This window comes from Melanerpes formicivorus, unplaced genomic scaffold, assembly GCF_026170545.1.
Source record: "Melanerpes formicivorus ecotype bairdi unplaced genomic scaffold, bMelFor1.0.p_v2 SCAF_1, whole genome shotgun sequence".
Classification (NCBI taxonomy): Eukaryota; Metazoa; Chordata; class Aves; order Piciformes; family Picidae; genus Melanerpes; species Melanerpes formicivorus.
Genome location: NW_027142353.1, coordinates 24,177,385 through 24,197,164, shown reverse-complemented (window position 1 = coordinate 24,197,164; position 19,780 = coordinate 24,177,385). Strand labels below are relative to the sequence as shown.

Here is a 19,780-nt window from a genome sequence, read left to right as displayed (position 1 = left end):
CCACTAGGGGTGAGTGAGCAGCTGTGTGGTGCTTAGTTGCCAGCTGTAGTTAAATCACAACATCAATATCCCAAATTAATATTGTAATTATTGTTTTTTTCTTCCAAAGATGCATTTCACAAAGGAAGGAAGAGAGAAGCTGCAGCAGACCAAGATTGCTTAATGATAAACCAGTAAAGGAGAACAGGGGAAGCAAAAATCAGAACTAAGAAAATGGGACACAAAGAGCAGGCTAGGAGGAGGCTGTTGATGGCTGGTAAAGAGAGCTGTAATTGCAGGCTCAGGAAGCACCTGCGAGTCAGCCATCAGCTGGCAGTCTCACACTTGCTTTTCCTCTGGAAATGCTGGGCTAGGTAACAGAGCATGACATTTAGGAAAATTGCCTTTTAAATACATGTAACACATGTCTGGATGAGTTATCTCAATGTTTAAGCTAAACTGAGTTAAATTGTAAAGTTTCAAGTTCAACTGGAAAATCTTAGCAAGATTGAAGAGACCCTGCCTGTATCCCAGATTCCTGCTGTTATTTTTGTCATTCCACAGAAGCTGCTACACCATTTGTTCCAAGCATGCCAAATTGCCAAGATGCAGGTTTTCAAGACATCTTCTGAACATGGATGTACTGCAGAAAAATCTGGTACTTTGCTACAGCGTGATGCCTTCAACACTGGGTGATTTTACAGGAAAAAATATTGAGCAACACCAGCCCTGTAGACACAAATACACTTGGGGGCAGGGCAGGAGCTGGCCTCAAAGCAACAGCTGATTGAGACTAAATGCTCAGCCAAATTCTATCACCAAGTTATCAAAAAGCACTCAAATACAGCTATTTGGCTATGAAGAAGTGATTACCATACTGACTAATAAACTAACTGCTTACCTGTTTGGTTCAGTACATACAAAATACCAGGGAGAAAAATTTGAGGAAATCAAATTAAAAATTAGGACCTGAGAAAAAGAGAGTCATGATCACCTGGCCTGTCAGTCTCTCCCACAGCTTCAGAACATCTGAAGCCACTTTCAGACCAATTTGGAAGAGTAAAAATCTTCAGAGATCAACACATTCTCTGTAGGTTGGAGGGGGTGGAGATCAGCTGCTGAATAAAGAACATAGCCAATGCTCACATAAGAAGAAAGGCAGAACTAAACAGAATCTTTCTGCAGAACTGCTGTTGAGGTTAATTGGTGGGTATGATACCATAAGGGCTCTAAGAAAGGGCTTCATTATTTCCACTGCTTGTGGAACAACTAATTACTATACCAGAGTAATGTGGCCAGAGACCTCTAGTCTATGACAGTTAAGAAAAATGGCACATTTGAAGACTTTTAATCAATTAACATTGCTTCATAAGGCAGAACCATTTCAGTCATCTTCAGGATAAAACCACTGAACCAGAAAGTTTTTGAGTTCAGGAAAGGAAGTCTGTATGCATTCACTGCTTGGTATCAGTTACTGTGTGCTACTGCCCATTTTATTGTGTGGATAGAGCTGCTGGCCATTACATCTGTGAGGCATATACTCTGTTTTAAGAGTCTAGTAAGATGGAGCTCATCAGTTTCCAGATGGATAGAAAGTGAATCAAGGTGAATGGTGTAAAGAACACTCTAGAACACTAAAGAATGAGCTGTGTGAGTAAACTGAAGGGCCACATTCTCACAAAGGCTAAGAAATTAATATTTAATATGCATCAAAGATTTTATTTGCATTAACTGAAGATTCAAATATTAAAATAAGTCTACATTAAATTACAATATTAAATATGCTTTAAATACAATCAACTAAATGTGTTTAGTTTCTAAACACAAAGGGAACAAAAATAGTCTGGAAGAATGCAATACAGTGAATGACACCAGATGACAAAATAAGGACTTTAATATGTAAATCCACAAGGTATCAACTCTTCACCATGTTTACTTTAGGAAGAGGTGGTGGCCTTTTAAATTGATGCACAAACCCCATGTTACATAAACTTAGTAAGGTAGCTCTCAAGAAAATATTGCTCAAACTCTCATTTATACCATGATCCACACTCCTTTGGTAGCTCTTTTCCAGAATGAAACACACCGGTATGCAAATCCAGAAAATAATCAGTCTTGTATTACCACAAGAGGTGTCTCCCTTACAGTTGCAAGTGTCTAACATCTACAGTGTCTTTCATTCTTTAATTTAGATCAACCTGCTTATATACAGTATGTAACAAATTACCCACAAAATCCTTAGTCTTTCAAGACAAAAAAAACTATGCTTTCACAATATCAAGACCATAAAAGTAGGTTTCTTTTAAAAAAAGGTTTTGTTTTAGGAAGTGGAACACGCTGTACAGTAGGTTCCCTGTATGTTATTTTCAAGGCAAAACTAAATGTTACAGCAATTACATAAACAGTGATAAACACCAGTTGCCCTAAAATGAGGTAGGGCCTTTTGACTCAGATCTAATCTTTGCCACCCAAGCCAGCAGAAGTTGCAATAAAATAATTCTCTGTGTCTTAGCTAAATAATCCAACAGCTCACTACACACATGAACACATCTGTCCTCTTGGCACTTCAAGGATCTCACTTCAAAACCTGATTTATCCAAACCAGACTGAAGTTAATCATCATTTGAAAGAAAACTAACTGAGCTCATGTTGAAGGGTTTTCAAATAATTTCAAAAATTCAGTGTATTTCAACCACACTGCTTGTACATAAGTGTTCATCAATGAAAGGGTTTTAAAAAATTACCCAAGTTGTCACTGTAGCTAAAGAATGCAGCATATAGGGTCTTCATGGATGCAGTTAGAAACACAAATGAAGAAACCAGACTTGCACCCATCACAGAAGCATTTCTCACACAGGTGATTACCTTTCCATCAAATTCAATGACATAGTTAAACAAAACTGTAAAACTAAGTTTTGAAGAATCCAGAAGAACAAAATGAGTGATAAAACAAATAAACCCACAACATTTAAAATTAGTAAGGAGTCTTGACAAGAATGATCAATCAACATGTCATTGTGCTGCTTTTCCACAGCAGTGCATGCAGCTGGTTGAATATTATGCATCAACCTGAAACCTGCTGAAAGGAGAGTCTGGAAGAGCATAGGTATTTGGTGTCCTGAAGATACAGGTGGAGGATTTTGGTTTTTTATTTTTGTGTGTGTGTTGGTTGTTTTTTTTTTTTTAAATAAAAGTATTTCTTCCCCATTATGCAACATAGTGGTATTGATTGGGGTTGTCTTTGTCTCTCTCCATATAGTCTCTGTCAATGAGAGATTCAATTCTCTTTTTCAAGTCTCCAGGCTACAAGGAAAGATGTGAGTCTCAGGTTAGTAACAGAAAGGTAAATATTAAAAAAATATATATATAAACAGGTATATATAAAACATTTAAATATTTTATTTTAAGAAGCAGGACTGCTAGCAGCTACATAAGAAAATGCACCAAAGCAAATAGTTAAATATCCTTTCCTACCGATACTCTGCCTTACTTCTGTTCACACACTCATTTTAATAACTTACATCTTTGGAGTTGATCCAGACACCCATTTCATACTCTTATGGACAACTGAACAGATAAATATATTACATATTTTTAGATAATTCTAGGAAGGCTTGAAAATCATTTACCTTTACAGGAAATTTCAGTTGATTATACAATTCAGAAACAAGGAGATTATGTCCAAGAGTCTTTCTCATCTTCATTATTCGTACAATAGCAGCATCAATCTGATATTGTCTGTCTTGAAACACTCTTTCAGTTGTGCTGACCTGTTCCTCAACCTAAAGAACAGTAGAACACCATAAGCCATATCACCTTTTACTGCTATCTTTTATCACATGTATTTCTACAGTTAACATTTACAATAAAATGAGACTCGTGTGGATTTGTCTTTGACATGGTGGATGCATGGACACTGACCTAATGGAGTGGGTCCAGAAGGCCAGAAAAATGCTCAGAGGGCTGGAGCACCTCTCATACAAAGACAGGCTGAGAGACCCAGGGTTGTTCAGCCAGGGAAACCTTATAGCCTGCCAATACCTGAATGGGGACCTACTAGAAAGCTGGGGAAGGACTATTTAGAAAGGCCTGTAGCAATAGACCAAAGGGCAATGGTTTTAAACTAGAGCAGGGTAGATTTAGATTAGACATCACTAAGAAGTTCTTTAGTATGAGGGTGGTGAAAAACCAGAACAGGTTGGCCAGGGAGGTGATGGAGGCCCCAGCCTTGCAGACATTCAGAGGCAGGCTTGATGGGGCTCTGAGCAACCTGATCTAGTTAAGAATGTGCCTGCTTACTGCAGAGTAGTTGGACTAGATGACTTTTAAAAGTCCCCTCCAATCCAGTGCATTCTATAATTTCAGTGAGTTTTAAAATCTCTATTGGCTTTGTGAGTCATCCCAATTACTAAAAAATTCAAATATCTGGTTCCTTTCTTCATATGCAAAGCCTGTGAGAGAACACAGAGATGGCTTCTCCACCTGGGATGTGGACAAACAGTTACCATAAAAAAAAATGAATACATACTGTTTCTTTCATTTGGATTTGGTTGATCTTTATTCTGAACAACTTATGCTTGAAATCGCCGTTAAAGATGAATTTATCTCCATCTTCTACATCCTTGCCCTTTGGATTTTTAATCAATACTCGTGCTTTTCCACATGCTAAAGACTGTAAGGTTCTTCTTAATTCATTGTCCTCTGTAAAGTTCAAAGTATGGGAGAAAGCACAACAAATCTTTAACACAAGGAGTTTTTATGTGATCAGTCTAGAAATACAGTCAAAAGTTACTGAGTTTATGTTACTTACAGCTAAGCTTCAAATAGATAACAAACTCTCAGCCTTCAAGCTTGGTCTCACATCTTTCACAGGTTAAGAGCTGAGAACATGCACAGAATTGTATGTGTTGGGAAGACAGGCTCAGGGCTCCCCTCAGTGAACTTTCTCTCCAAAAGTAGTTTCAGATAATGTGACCCTAGTGTTATGCTTCAGTTTAGTTTGGCAGTAACTAAGAACAAACAATTACTTGACGACATGAAATAAAGGGAATGTAAAAACTGAATCTCTCAGAGGCTTCCTTGACAGTGAGAAAGGCAGGTAAAAACATGAAGTAAATTTGGACAACACATCTCAAAGATGCATGGTTACCAAAGGAAAGACAACCATTCTTTCCCTGAGTGACATCTTATGCATTATGTAACAGCAGTAACGCATCAGGAACTATCTCAATTCATTATGGAGACTGGGCATAATTTATTATAATGGTAACTGGATAACATAAGTTCCAACCACAGCCAGTTAATGCAGATAAAGGCAGTGATATCCTCCAGGTGCAGAAATCCATATGCTCTTTCATTTCAGTTTGTTAGGTTTTCTTTGGTGTTTGTTTTGGGGTATTTTTTGGTTGGTGGTTTTTTTTTAGCAATGTAGTAATCACCCATGAGGTACTCTTCTACTAAGTATGAGAAAAATTCATGAACATGGTTTTTTGACCTTCAAAAGAGCATGTATTTTGTGTTACATGGCAATGGAATATAAGGATGCAATAGACAGTCTGAAATGCATGTAAAGACCAGCTGACCACACTGTTTCAGCACCCAAGGGTTTTGATAGCCAGATACCCATTTACTTTTTTTATGTTCAAGACAGTTATGAAACCAACTTGTAATACTGTAAACACAGCAACGTCCCCAGTAGTGAAGCTACATAAATGAGTAGGATGGTATAGCCAGTAGAATGTATCTACTGTGTAGTAGAGCCTGTATGGATAGTAGAATATCACAGCATCACCAACGCTGGAAGAGACCTCAAAGATCATTGAGTCCAACCTGTCACCACAGACCTCATGACTAGACCATGGCACCAAGTGCCACGTCCAGTCCCCTCTTGAACACCTCCAGGGACAGTGACTCCACCACCTCCCTGGGCAGCCCATTCCAATGACAAATGACTCTCTCAGTGAAGAACTTTCTCCTCACCTCGAGCCCAAACTTCCCCAGCACAGCTTGACTGCATTCTTGTACGACTTCCATATAGGAAAAAGAAACACAGACATGGCACTCGATGCAATGACATAACATAATGTAGGTTGCTATATCCCAACGAGCAATTCCAGCCAGCTGCCTTTACAACAGTCTATCAAAATCCTTTCTGTTGTGCAATAATAGAATTATTTCCATGCAGCAGACTTTATCTGTTGCTGTCAGGCAGCCAGAATGCAAGCTCCAAGGTACAGCAATACAAGATGAGAAAGCAGGATCTGGATCAAGCTTTTGCAAACTTATGTTTGTTCTGTAACCACTGCACTCTGACCCAGTGAGCTTCCCTGGACTATCCTGATACTCACCATTTACACTGGCATGAGTTTTTTTCAAGTCCCTTAGCATTAATGGAGTAGATGACTAAGAACATGTAGCACTGATGATGAGAAGCTGGAGCATGCAGGCTGTTCTGCCTTCTGCAATACATCATGCTGAACCACAGATTCATGATATCTCCCTTTTACAGTATTATAGTAGCTACAATATTTTAGTACTTGTATGGATTCAAATGCCCTTTCAGCAGTTATTATATTGGGTTGATAAGATTCAACATGTCAAGAGCTACTGTGTCCAGAGAGTAAAGAGATGATAAAATTTCATTTTTAATTCAAATGGCTGTAGCTATTTCAAGGAAACGTAAAAAACCAAAACCAACCAACCAACTTCAAAAACATCCAAGATCCAAACCAAACAAAATCCCCACAACCAACAAACAATGCCCAAGAGCAAAAGAACACAATGGTTAAAAAGAAAACTGTATTTTTCAGAGTTTCCTTTGTCCTTTCCTGTCTCAAGTGTAGAGGGAGACAGCTACAAAGTATACAACCAACAGGACACTTCTCCTAACAGTTCAGACCCTGTTGTGAATGGGGCACTGCAGTACAGATAAACAAGCTCTCAGAACAGTTAATTTTAACATACTCTCATGACTCACCCCAAAATGGCAGCATCTACAACAGATCATGTCAAATTTCTTTAAATTAGGCCTTTAAAAACCAACTCTTAATTAGCAAACACTCGATGGATAAATATAAGAATTGGAAAGTATTCCTCCTACCTACACCAGTGGCCATTTTAATGTCTTCAAAACTGAATTCATCTCCTTCATTAAACATAAGCAGCACTAATGTTTGAAAGAGCGACACTTGAAATTCTTTCTTTCCCTAAAAAAGAAGTATCAAATAATCAGATGTAATATTCAGAGCATTTTCTGTTGTATCCCCCAAATCTGATGATTTTCAGATGCTATACATCATTGTTTTCTATTTCTAGATGAAGAGACGGGCATTTTAGAATGCCTGGCACACAAGAGGATGTGCCAGAATGCAGTATTGAGAAAACAGGATAGTGGTTTAAAATCTCTCTGGCTTTTTTTTTTTTTTGCTCCTCTAACAGCAGCAATACAGCACACAGCAGAAGCTTGTTAGTATGGCCTTGTATTTACGTCACATTTACTTCATTTTAATTATGATATATGAAATTCTGTCTTTGCCACCACCACTACTCAATCTTTTCATGATTCACTCAAGGTACATTTTATAGAGATGAGCAAGGGCCATGAGGATGATGAGAGGGCTGGAGCACCTCTCCTATGAGGACAGATTGAAGGAGTTGGGGCTGTTCAGTCTGCAGAAGAGAAGGCTCCAAGGTGACCTAATTGTGGCCTTCCAGTATTTGAAGGGGGCCTACAGGAAGGCTGCGGAGGGACTTCTCAGGATCTCAGGTAGTGATAGGACTAGGGGAAATGGAATGAAGCTGGAGGTGGGGAGATTCAGGCTGGATATGAGGAGGAGGTTCTTCACCATGAGAGTGGTGAAACCCTGGAATGGGTTGTCCAGGGAGGTGGTCGAGGCCCCGTCCCTGGAGGTGTTTAAGACCAGGCTGGACGAGGCTCTGGCCAGGCTGATCTAGTGTGGGGTGTCCCTGCCCATGGCAGGGGGGTTGGAACTAGATGATCCTTGTGGTCCCTTCCAACCCTGACTGATACTATGATACTATGAAACTAATACAAAAGAAATCATGGCATTGAATCAAATGTGAAAGAAACTAAAGATAATTTGGGGGTACTAAGATATGGAGTGACACTGTTATCAATACTATAATGCTTGTACAGACAAGCAAGGGAAAACGAGTAAGTATCTCAAACTCTTCAGCCAGCTGTGAACACTTCTGTCAATTGTTGACTACAAATCTATGCATCTTACTGTTACGTAATGCCTGAATCCCTCGGTTTCATATTCACAATGAATTAGTAAAACAATTCAAGCTTTTAAAATCTTTTCTCTGGCTCGATTTAGCTGCATTATTAGCAAAGCAAGATCTTCCACAAGACAAAACAAAACCACATTAAGGAACACTGTGGCTATTTAAGACTTCAATAATTCAACAAGCACTTAAATTTGAACCAGTCATTACATGACAGTCTCTTTTTGTATCAGTGAAGCATGTTGAAAGTCTCATCAGTATTTCTATGATAAAACCAATTCCATACTAAAAAAAATATGAACATGCTGCATTCCTTTTCTTTCATTAGTTTCTTGCTTTGTTACAACTCTATTTATTCAAACCAGCAACAATTCCTATCAAATGAATACAAATATTGCCAAAAGGTATCAATCACATTGTCATCTTCTGTTAGCTAGGTAGTATTTCAGGTAAATCACAAAAAGCCTACTTTCTACACAAAATAACAGTACTGAATTGTGATTGTTTCATCACAAAAATGTTACTGCCTTTATAAAAATTATGGTAAATCCCTAGATTCCAAATACTGGACTTGAATTTTATTCCCAAGCCCAAGCATTAAACTAGCAAGCTTACTTCCTTAAATTCTGCCTTCAGGACAGCATGCCCTAAAGTGGTCTGCCACTGGAGCTTTCGACCACTGTGTTTTCCCAGGTAAAAGGTTTTGAATACTTCTTGAAGCTTTATCATCTGTAAAGCAGATAGACAAAAACATTTATGAGCATTATACCAGTGCAGTGACACTAGATAGTTTAAACACAAGCAATTCCTTTATTGTCTTCAACAATGTTTCAGAGTAAGTGTTTTTGTGTAAAACACTAAATCCAAAGAGCAAAATTCTGGTATTATTACGCTCAAAACAAAGTATCAATTCAAAATTAGCTTTTAATTTCCCTTTTTTGTTGTTTTCAATAAAACTAAAATAGCTCCACTGTAGAAGGCTTTAAACTTCAAAAATAAAAGTTCCTTTGTCCCAGACTTCTAATCTCACCAAGAAGTCACTGGGAAAAAGCACATCTCACACTTTTCTTTAGTTTGCCCTGTACAGATTCAAGTACAATTCCAGCACTTTATACCCTCTTACTTGCATGTAAGACATTTTTGACCCCTACATTTGCATGATGTGCTGCTCAGGTTGAATCCTTCCAAAGCAGCCTGCTACAGAGGAAAAGATGTCACAGGAGCAGGAATGCTTCCGCATCGTCTGAACTGCACATGAATGCAGCTGCCACCTTTGACCTCTGAAGTGCTTCCCACATTTCAGATTAAGCAAGGTATGGCAGGGAACAGGGACTCCAACACCACAGTTCAACTTAAATTGCTACTGATAGGAGCTTTGCAAAAAGCTCTCAATTTGGAAGCAACCTTTTTTCAGGCAAACACCATTTAAATGCAGGGGAAGATTTGTGTCACACATTGCAGGGAACAGAGGAAGGATCTCGCAGAACAAAAGAATGTGCAGTAACATAACCATTGGCTATATCAAAATGCCTGACCAATGTAGCTAAAGATTGACTAAATTAAGCTGAACTGGAAGTTTTAAACTATTAAGTGCTTGACTGCAATATTATGTACGACACTGATTTTACATCAAGACTATTTTTATATTATTATTCTTGAACAGGTAAAAACCCCACATTAAGTGAAACAATCTGGGGAAAAAAAAGAAGTTGGTTTTATCCACTGCATCTTAATTTTTGCAATTTCAGAAACTTGAAAATGTGGAAAATCCCTTGAATATCTTGCAGAAAAACATGACATGAAGGGCATTAGTTCACCTTATAACAGCAATTAGAAGAAGAATTCAAACACTAACCTCTGAATTTAAGTGAACTTCCATAGGTGTGTAAGTTGGCCAATAGCCCATAGTTAGTATATTTACTGTCAGGTCTATATTACCCGGGTCACTTTGGTTCTGCATATACTAAAATGAAAGAGATAAAAATTACTTGAGCATACTGTCACATGCTAAATTAGAAAATATATATACTTACAATTAGAAAATTATAGTTAGTATAAAAATGAAAATTTTCTACAGGCCACATCCTTGGTTAGACATGCTCCACCAGATTTTGAGTAACTATTTAATGCCCTCCCTCCCAAATTCAAAACACAGCAAGCAGCTGGAAGTTAAAAGAACAACATGCCTTGAAGTAGCCTAGATCACTGTCTTTAAAGGGCATTAAGGTCACAGGAACTTCAAATGCATCCAAATAAAGCAAAAGAAAAGCTTTCAGTCAGGAGCCAGGGTAGGAACCAAAAAATCAAAAGGATCTCCTGGGACTTCCACCTCTGTTAGACAAAGTATTTTTACATAATTTGAACACAGCATCAGTCAAGCCAGGCTGCAAAACCTGGGACAGAAAAGTCACTACAGTATTTTATTACAGGAGCAGGTGTCCTGGGTCAGATCTCTGCCCCTGTATCATGTCTTCAATAAGGTCCCAAAATGGGTACCCAGGGACAAGCGCATCAACAGAGTGAGCATATACAGGATTTCTTTCAAGCATCCCCTTGGTCACCAGCAGGTTGGAAGCTTTGAGGCTGACAAACAGTTTCTGCACACTTTACAACCTTCAGGGATTTTTTTCTGGTGTAGGTAGTTCACAAAGAATTTATCAGAGCAGCAACAATTTATAGAATGAAAATATATGGACTTTAAAGGATGTTGGACAACTAAGTTACTGTGTGCCATTTAGACTGGCATCGATTCAAATAAAACTGTAAAGTAAGACTACCCCTGAATAAATATACAATAAATAAGTTCTGTTCCATAAAGAGAACTGTAAGTAGACTCTGTTACTATGGCCAGGACCTGCTCAAAAGCATTTTTTGTTTTAATTTTAGTTTAATCCAAGGTGTAACACCATTAAGGGCTTCTCCACCACTACTGAAAATTTAGTACACAAAGAGGAACTGAATAGGAACTAAGTACCTGCTTAAACTGAACCATGACATCTTTTGACAGTTCCATGTCCTTGAACATGCCCTCCAGTTTGCTGGTAAAAGCGGCACCACATTCTGTCACACAAATAAAAGCAAAGATCACACAATTACAAAAAAGCACAGAACAAGCAATCAAAGTTTAACCTGAGACAGCTGAGCCAGATTTGCCAAGTTACAGAGCACTCATGAACAGGTTTTAAGGGTTTTGCTCCTCTGTAGGTACATTAAATGAACCAGTCCCATATCTAAAAGAGATCAGCCCAATAGCTCTCACTGAGCACAATGAAAGCTGTGATATGCTCAGATATGACTTAAAATCTTGCTTGTCACTCCTTAAAAAGCATGAGAAAAATAAGGATTCCAATTTACATGTAAAAAGTAATAAAGACTGAACACATCTGAGGACACCTACCATGTTTAAGCTTTGACAACATGGACTTCTCAGCATCTACTGATGCACTTTTTCCAACCAGAAGTCTTTTGGCCAAGTCCTTCTTATAAAATGCCTCAAACACATCTTTACCTGTATGGAAATTGAAACAAAAATTAAATACACCACTATATTTGCACTACAGGCTTGTGTCACAAGCCATTCTCATGACATGCTGATCAACAGAACAATATTCAATAAGCAACACTGAAAAATCCCAAACTTATAGACAACTTGTTCATTTAGTGTTTTAATTATTTGTTTAATACATTTTGCTGTCTTCTATTTCCCACTGGATCAGCTGGAAATCACAGGAAATAATTCTGGGGTCCAGAAGAGAATTCTCACTGAGGTGGTTTGATTTATAGATAGATAAATAAATAAAACCAAATAAAAAACCCCACAACAACAAAACAACCTGGTTCTTATGCATTAAAGAAATGTCCCTTAAAATCCTAGGGTGAAAAAAAATATTGACGGATGTCTTCTTACTTGGTTTGCCAATAGTCTTTTGAAATCAAGAGGTCATACAGGCAACCACAGACTTAAACCACAGTGTCCCTAAATCTTTTTTATTGATAGTGTTAAGCATCAGCTGGTTGCTTCACTTTTAGAATAGAATAGAATAAACCAGGTTGGAAGAGACCTTCAAGATCATCGCGTCCAACCTATCATCCAACACCACCTAATCAACTAACCCATGCAACCAAGCACCCTGTCAAGTCTCCTCCTGAACACCTCCAGTGACGGCGACTCCACCACCTCCCTGGGCAGTCCATTCCAGTGGGCAATCACTCTCTCTGTGTAAAACTTCCTCCTGACCTCCAGCCTGAACCTCCCCTGGCACAGCCTGAGACTGTGTCCTCTTGTTCTGGTGCTGGCTGCCTGGGAGAAGAGACCAACCTTTGCCTGTTTACAACCCCCCTTCAGGTAGTTGTAGAGAGCAATAAGGTCACCCCTGAGTCTCCTCCTCTCCAGGCTAAGCAGCCCCAGCTCCCTCAGTCTCTCCTCACAGGGCCTGTGTTCCAAGCCCCTCACTAACTTCGTTGCCCTTCTCTGGACTCGTTCCAGCAAGTCAACATCCTTCCTAAACTGCGTGGCCCAGAACTGGACACAATACTTGAGGTGTGGCCTAACCAGTGCAGTGTACAAGGGCAGAATGACCTCCCTGCTCCTGCACTGCAACTCAAACCATTATTTCTGCTGCCTGCAGTAGCTTCTCCTAATTCCTTGCAAACACCTTCCCAATGCAGTGATCCCTCTGACACTCTTCTTCCTTCTCAATCCTGCCTTTTGGTGATGTGTTGTTTCATGAAGCAGCATGAAGACACTATTGAGAAGTCCAATGCCCAGAAACTATCATCTCCTCTTAAAAAAGGCCTCTTATGCAGTACATAGTTCAAAAGAAACATGTACTTTTGGCTCAGTACTACCAAACATAATAAGAATAAAAAGAGTTGGTCAAAGTTTCAGATTAACAGAAATCAATCTCTTAGGCTGACAAGTTGCCAGGGATACCATTTTCGTTCACCATTCCCATACAACACCCTTTTATTTTGAGAAAATGATAATGCAAATTATATTGCTTTATGGCTGATTTCTTGCCTGCTTTCCCTTTATATTATACTTGGTTTTGATTTTATGAGGAAAGAGCCCCATGAATCTCAGAACAAGCTAATACAGATTGGGTAGTTCCTGCTTACTCAACCTCAGACCAGTTCACATCTCCCACTTCCCTCAACACAGTGACCATGCATTTCTATTGGGCTCAACCACTTCTTTTTCTTGTATTTCGTCTGACCGAAAAAATAAAATATATAGATTAACTCTTGTAAAACATTCCAGGCTTTGGCTCAGATACGGACATACATAAGGGAAGAGCATTTCAAAGGCAGTAAAACACAGCAATAACATTTTCTCCTCTGTGTTCATCTTAAGCCATGATGAGAAAAGTTACTAGCTGCTGGGGTTTCATGTACTTTGCATCTCTGCCATGCTTAAGTGGACAGGGAAATAAACGTCTGTGTTAGCCTGTAATTAGGAGGAGAGGTTGTGGTTACAGATATGGTTACTTTTAACATCTTCTACCAATAGCTCTGATTCTCAGGTCTCCACTCACAAATTAAAAGGTTTGTAACTTGCCACTCTCCACAGAACAAGTTGTCCTCCCTCAGTTATTTTGTTGTGCTACTTCAGATGTAAAGCAACCTGATTTTAAGACCACGTCAAGCAGAAACTCATGCTAAAAAAAGATTTCTTACATCAAGAGGAATGCAGTTCTGCTAGCAGCAAAGAAAACACTTTCAATTACATCAATGGTGAATCTCTATTTCTTACCATGAATGAATCTAAATATGATCATGATTTTGTCAAGGATTCTTTCCAGCTCTTCATCTGTTGCTTCTTTATTACCAGCCCTTAGCTTGGAATCCACATATTTTGCTATAAATAAAACAGTTTAACAGTTTTTTTAAAAACAGAAGTATTTAAAATAATCAATTTAAGTGAAATATTTCTCTATGTTAAATATTCCTGTATGTTAAAATATAGGATAAGTCTTACATTTTCTATTTTCCCTTTTCCCCATCCGCTAGGTTCACTGGAATGACAGAGCCCTACTGTGCTACTGCCATAATGGAAAAATATCATAGAAAGGAACTAAGAGAAAAAAATAATACAGTACAAGCATTAAAATTAATGCATTAGACATTCCCACATTTTGTATTATAGTTATAGAAAGCACACTGCTTGTTGAAAGACAATGTTTTGGAAGTGTACAATGCATATGAATGTCTTTTATGAGAAACGGAAACAAACAACACAGAGGACTGTATTTTTGTAGACCATTACTATGTCACTCATGCTCCTTGGGAGAAGCATACCAAAGGTTAAACAGAAGCGACGCTTTCAAGTTAGTAGCTTCAGAATGCCAGAAATAAGGTTAAACCATGAGTGGAGCTAAGTATCTACTAAGCCCCATTAGTATTCTTATACAACCTTCTGTGTAAGAAGGGAACCTTTGCAGGAGCTGGAAGGCCACAATCCACATATGACAGCAGCCCATACAATGGCTTTAACATGTACACTAAGTTGTGCTACTTGTCCTACATAAAGCTGGGTTTAGAAAGAAGCCCCAAAATAGGCTCAATAAAAGCAAGAGTGTACAGAGGAAAAACAACCAACCAAGGAGTTAAGACCCTCTCTTGGTGTAAAATACTACAGCTCATTTTGCAGCTGGCAAAACAGTCAGAACAGCATTTGTCAGACCAGGGATAAACCCCCTAACAGTATTTTTAAGATGCTTTTATTATTTTTTCCCCTTAATGAGCGCTATTTTCCCCTTCAAGGTGTCAACATCTTTTTCTTTAGTATAACTTCTTGCATCTGAAAGCTTTAAAATTCTTCTCTCAGCTTCAGCCTTCAAGGCAAGATAGATGGGATGCACATAGTCCATTCTGAGAGATCCATAACATCCAAACAATTCCTTTACTACCACAATTAAAAAGAGCTACTACCACAGCTACTCCTCTCCCTAAGCATTTACTCCACTGGTAGCATCAACATGCCACTCTCTGAGTGGTGGTTAGCACCGGGCAAGCAGCAGAGCACAGGGGCAGCAGGAGTTGGCATGCTCCGTTGGCACGCTGCGCACACACCTAGTGGCACACCCAAGCTTTTGGAACCTGCAGCGCTCCCAGGTTAACTTTTGCCTTGTATCCCCAAAACAAGTCTCCTAAAGCAGAAGGCATACTGTATCACTATTGCACTAGCACACTCAGCAGCATTATCTTATCATGCTTTCTATAGGTTTTTGAAATATTTTACAGAAAAATATATGTGTACCTATCAATTCTGCAGGCTTATTTGGTCTCTTGTTGATAAATGTTTCAAAGGACTCCTTCATCAAGTTTATAAATTTCTCATTTTTCTGAAAGCACACTTCTATGATATGGTCCACTTTATCCTTAAAATCTAGTAGCTCTTGCACCATATCCTTGTCTTTTTCAGGATTAACCACTATTGTTGTCCCAAAGTTCTGTAAAACAAACACTTTTGATAATAAAATATTTTAGAGTGCTACCTATCTCCCACAACAGACATATTCACCCTTATAAAATTTATGACCAGAGAGAATATCTTTTTTTACAGAACTACTTAGGTGACTTAAAAGTTTTCAGAGAATGAGATGCATTGAGATTTAAAATAAAAACATAGACACACATTAATGGATTTCAAACATTAGTGTTTGATTTAAAGATTATATACACTTAAGACAAAAGCTAAAATAAAAGAAAGTACACAACAGACACGACTGTATGAAGTGCAAGTTTACAGTTAGATACAAAACTATGTGATTCATGTAAAAGAAATTACATGGAAACTGTCTCAGAAATGTTAAGTGGAATGGAAAACTTCACACTATTTTTCTTAAATTCACTAGAGAGTTCTGTTGATGGAACAAGTGGCAAAAATTCAACTGCTGCACATCATTCAAAGATTCTTCTCTTCTAACAAGGGTTTAATGGCAAAAAAAGAAAAGAAACTAGCTGACTTGCAATAAAACAAAACTTTCCCATCCAGAAGCAGCAGCCACAGGTTTGACTTTCTTTTATTGCCCCTACATTTATTATTTTCAATTTAGAGATATAACATTATTTGTCTAGCAAACCAAAATATCCTGCAGGGAAGGATGTTCAGCCTGGAGAAGAGAAGGCCCAGGGGAGACCTAACAACAGCCTTCTAACTGGGGTCTAACAAGAAGGCTGGAGAGGGACTGTTTACAAAGGCCTGTAGTGATAGAATGAGGGGCAATGGTTTTAAATTAGAGAAAAGTAGATTTGGATTGGGAGTTAGGAACAAGTTCTTTACAATGAGGGTGGTGGAACACCAGAACAGGTTACCCAGTAAGGTACTCGAGGCCCCATCCTTGGATATATTCAACATCAGACTCAACAGGGCTCTGAGCAACCTGAACTAGTAGAGGATGTTCCTGCTCACTGCAGAGAGGGGTGGGACAGATGATTTTTGGAAGTCCCTTTCAACTCAAACCATTCTGATTCAATATTGGACCATCTACAATTGCTTAGTGACACTAATGAGCATCCTAGACAGGATAATCAGTTTTCCAAAGTGAGAAAGAATAATATCAGCACGCTAAGAGCAAAACAGTATTCAATCGTTGTATTTTTATCAACTGAAGTATGATAGCCACAACAACAAAGAGGGATGGGAAAATTCCTCCCAAAGCACAGAGTTTCTACTTCAATATTTAATTATCCACTGGGATCTTTCACGATCGTTCACAAGGAACATTTCAGAGGAAATCCACATTCAAGGCTGCCCAAGGTCCTTAGGCTCAAAACTGTGTATCACAGAATGGTTTGGGTTGGAAAAGACCTCTGAAGATCATCTAGTCCAACCTATCTAACAGCATGACTTCCCCTTCATTAATACAGCATTTGGACAGCTCACAGTCTCTATTAGTTAAGTACATAAACTGCAGAGCGTTCCCCCATTCTGTGGATGGCAAACTGAGATACAGAAAGTGAAGTGGCACCTCTGAAATTATAACAAGGTGACTACAGTAGAGCTCAGGCATTCACCCCAGTGACTTGCCATGCTATTCATGCTTTTTCTTATACTGGCTCACAAGGCATAGTCCTTGAAACTTCACTTTTTTGTTACACAGAATGTTTGCAAGGAAGAGATTTACTGACACTATAGAAAACAAAGCCATAAAAGGTCTGATTCTGTGAGACAAAGTATAATAAACTAGCTTAACAACTTGCTGCTGCAAAAGAAAAGGTTCTAGTCCCCTTTATTTTCCTACCTGTCCCAAACTTCTTTCCTTGGGTCAGCATATGGACTTTTCTATGAGCCTCTTTAGCTCAATAAACCTGGCATAAAACCAACCCTGCCCAGGTACTGTGTTAAAACAGATCACAAAGAGTCTATGGCACAACAGGCAGAACAACGGTTCAAAGTCAGGAGTACAATGGTTAAAAATCAGGAGTGTGATCTGTGAGGAAGCAGAAGAAAGGTGTTCCTCCTCAGCCACGGCCAGCTGTCCAATTGGCCCATGTGCTTCTGGATCCATAGGCTACATATGGGGACACTGCAAGACAACCTGCAGACCAAACTCCAACTCAGTCCTGAGGGGCAGAGGGGTAATTATGTCCCACTCCCATGGGCTGCACCCTGATGAACCATGCTGAACTCCAAACATGTATGCACAGAAAAGGCACATCTGAAATGAACTGATGTTGTGCACTTCAACCCAAAGGCTGATGAACACACAGATGATTCAAGGGAGAACCACCACATCACTCCAGGGAGAAATGTCTTCCGTGAGCCTTTTTTGATTTCCATACTGCAAGAGCACTAGAGTACAAGCTCTCTGTGGCAGTATACTATATGCATATTATGCCTAGCAAATATACCTGAAGGGTCTAAATACAACTTTGATGACAGATTACTTTCAAGAGGAGTATTCTGTTCCAAATAGCTTAAGCATTCATCAGCACTGCTGTAGGCTGTTTACATGCAACACTGCTAACCTGCAGTGCAATAGCTATGCTCTAATGTTTCACTGATTTTGCAGATACGTAAACCGTTGAGTCTATCTGTAGCAAAGCATAGCACAGTACAGTCTAGCATACTCTAAACATATGTGCATGCGGTTCTATTTAAAAGCAGAGCAAACCAAAGTAAGTTCTTGTACAATGATCAAACCTAGAAGGAAAGTAATTTCCAAGTAAAAATTTAAACCCAAAACTTCAGCGTTGCTGTGTCTCATCATATGACTGTTGCTGGGGGAAGAAAGCATTAACATTCCTTTCTGTATTTGCTTAGAACAGAATTCTGATGCATATACATACATACTGTTCTTGGGTTTGATAGAAGAAATATATGGTAAATGCATAAATTTTGATAGCAGTAGAAGATCACTGAAATACCTTGATGTATTCACTCCAATGCTGCAAAAGGATCTGCTGCCCACCTTTTACCCGGCTGAACAGCTGGTATGTCTGGGTCAAATCTGATATTCTATTTTCATCAAGCAGGTTATCAAGTCCTTAAAAAAAAAAAATTAAAAGAAAGAGCAAATTTGAATACAGCTGCATAAATACAGTCAAAAATATATTAGAAAAATCTCTATGAAATACATCCAAAGACAAGACCCTCCAGTGTGCTTAAAAAGTATGAACTTTCTAGGACTAAATTTCTGAAAGCAAGTGGTATGTTGAAGGTTAACATATCCTCTTGCTTAAACTGGCTGAAACAATTTACAGTGTTGTGGTATTTTGCACATTTCATTGCATTCCATTGTAGAGTGTAGATTTTTGCTTGTAAATACAGCTTCATTTGCTTCTAACTGAGTTGGTCTGGCAAAGTTAATGCTGGGGTGGAAACTTCAACCCACCACAGGTGTAATATTTTAAACTATTTCAACTGAAGTACTTTCCCAACACAGGGTTGATTGCAAGCCTTTTGCAGAACATTTATGAATAGTGCACAATTTGAAGGGTACAGTTTTAGCATTCTAAAGAATGTTAGAAAACAGTAAGCTAAGCAAACTGCCCCAGATTTAAAGTTAAATACTTTGCAAGATTTTTTCTGTAGAGCACGTTTTTGGATTAAGAATGTGCTGCAAATTGTCCATGCTCATACTGATGGAGTAACATAAGATTTCAAATTCCTTTTAAGCACCTTTTGCATTTATTGATTCAACCTACAAGAGGCTAAGACAAAGCTAACAAATGGCGAAGTGATGCTCTAAGGCAAAAATGTGAAGCACACAATTAGGTACACATTCTTACATTTGAGAATATGATTAATGTAGTTCAAAAGTAATCAGTAATTGTCTGGTGCTGGTGACAGAGGCTTTGGTAACATAGGAGTGTAGCACAAAAGTTTTATGACTTTTTTTTTTCAGTTCAGGAAGTTTGATTTTACACAGGTTGATAATGCACACCATCAGTGTAGCTGATACCATACAACTGTCCTACTTCACAAAATACATTTCATTAATTCCAACTTTTAAATGGCATTAGATTACAAAGGATTTTCAATTGCTACTGATTTATCCCATTTTCTACTATAGTCTTCATTATGAAAATACTTTCATTGACTATTATA

The 19,780-nt window shown here is 38.5% G+C and overlaps 1 protein-coding gene across 3 annotated transcripts in view; it reads right to left on the bottom strand.

The window, feature by feature from the left end:
* Positions 1–1,664: 1,664 nt before the first annotated feature.
* The window catches only part of CUL4A (cullin 4A), a 40,686-nt gene continuing 22,570 nt past the window's right edge, over positions 1,665–19,780 (bottom strand). For 2 of the 3 annotated variants that reach the window (XM_068136970.1, XM_068136979.1), the window contains 11 exons: positions 18,598–18,716; positions 15,485–15,677; positions 13,979–14,083; positions 11,624–11,734; positions 11,201–11,286; positions 10,082–10,189; positions 8,842–8,955; positions 7,079–7,184; positions 4,508–4,680; positions 3,609–3,761; positions 1,665–3,282 (listed from right to left, as the gene is read on the bottom strand). In XM_068136970.1, coding sequence (XP_067993071.1) covers positions 3,187–3,282; positions 3,609–3,761; positions 4,508–4,680; positions 7,079–7,184; positions 8,842–8,955; positions 10,082–10,189; positions 11,201–11,286; positions 11,624–11,734; positions 13,979–14,083; positions 15,485–15,677; positions 18,598–18,716 — 1,364 coding nt within the window. In that variant the 3' untranslated portion in view covers positions 1,665–3,186. Of the gene's footprint in view, positions 3,283–3,608; positions 3,762–4,507; positions 4,681–7,078; positions 7,185–8,841; positions 8,956–10,081; positions 10,190–11,200; positions 11,287–11,623; positions 11,735–13,978; positions 14,084–15,484; positions 15,678–18,597; positions 18,717–19,780 lie in introns of those variants that run through there. The other variant, XM_068136989.1, reaches the window with a different exon arrangement.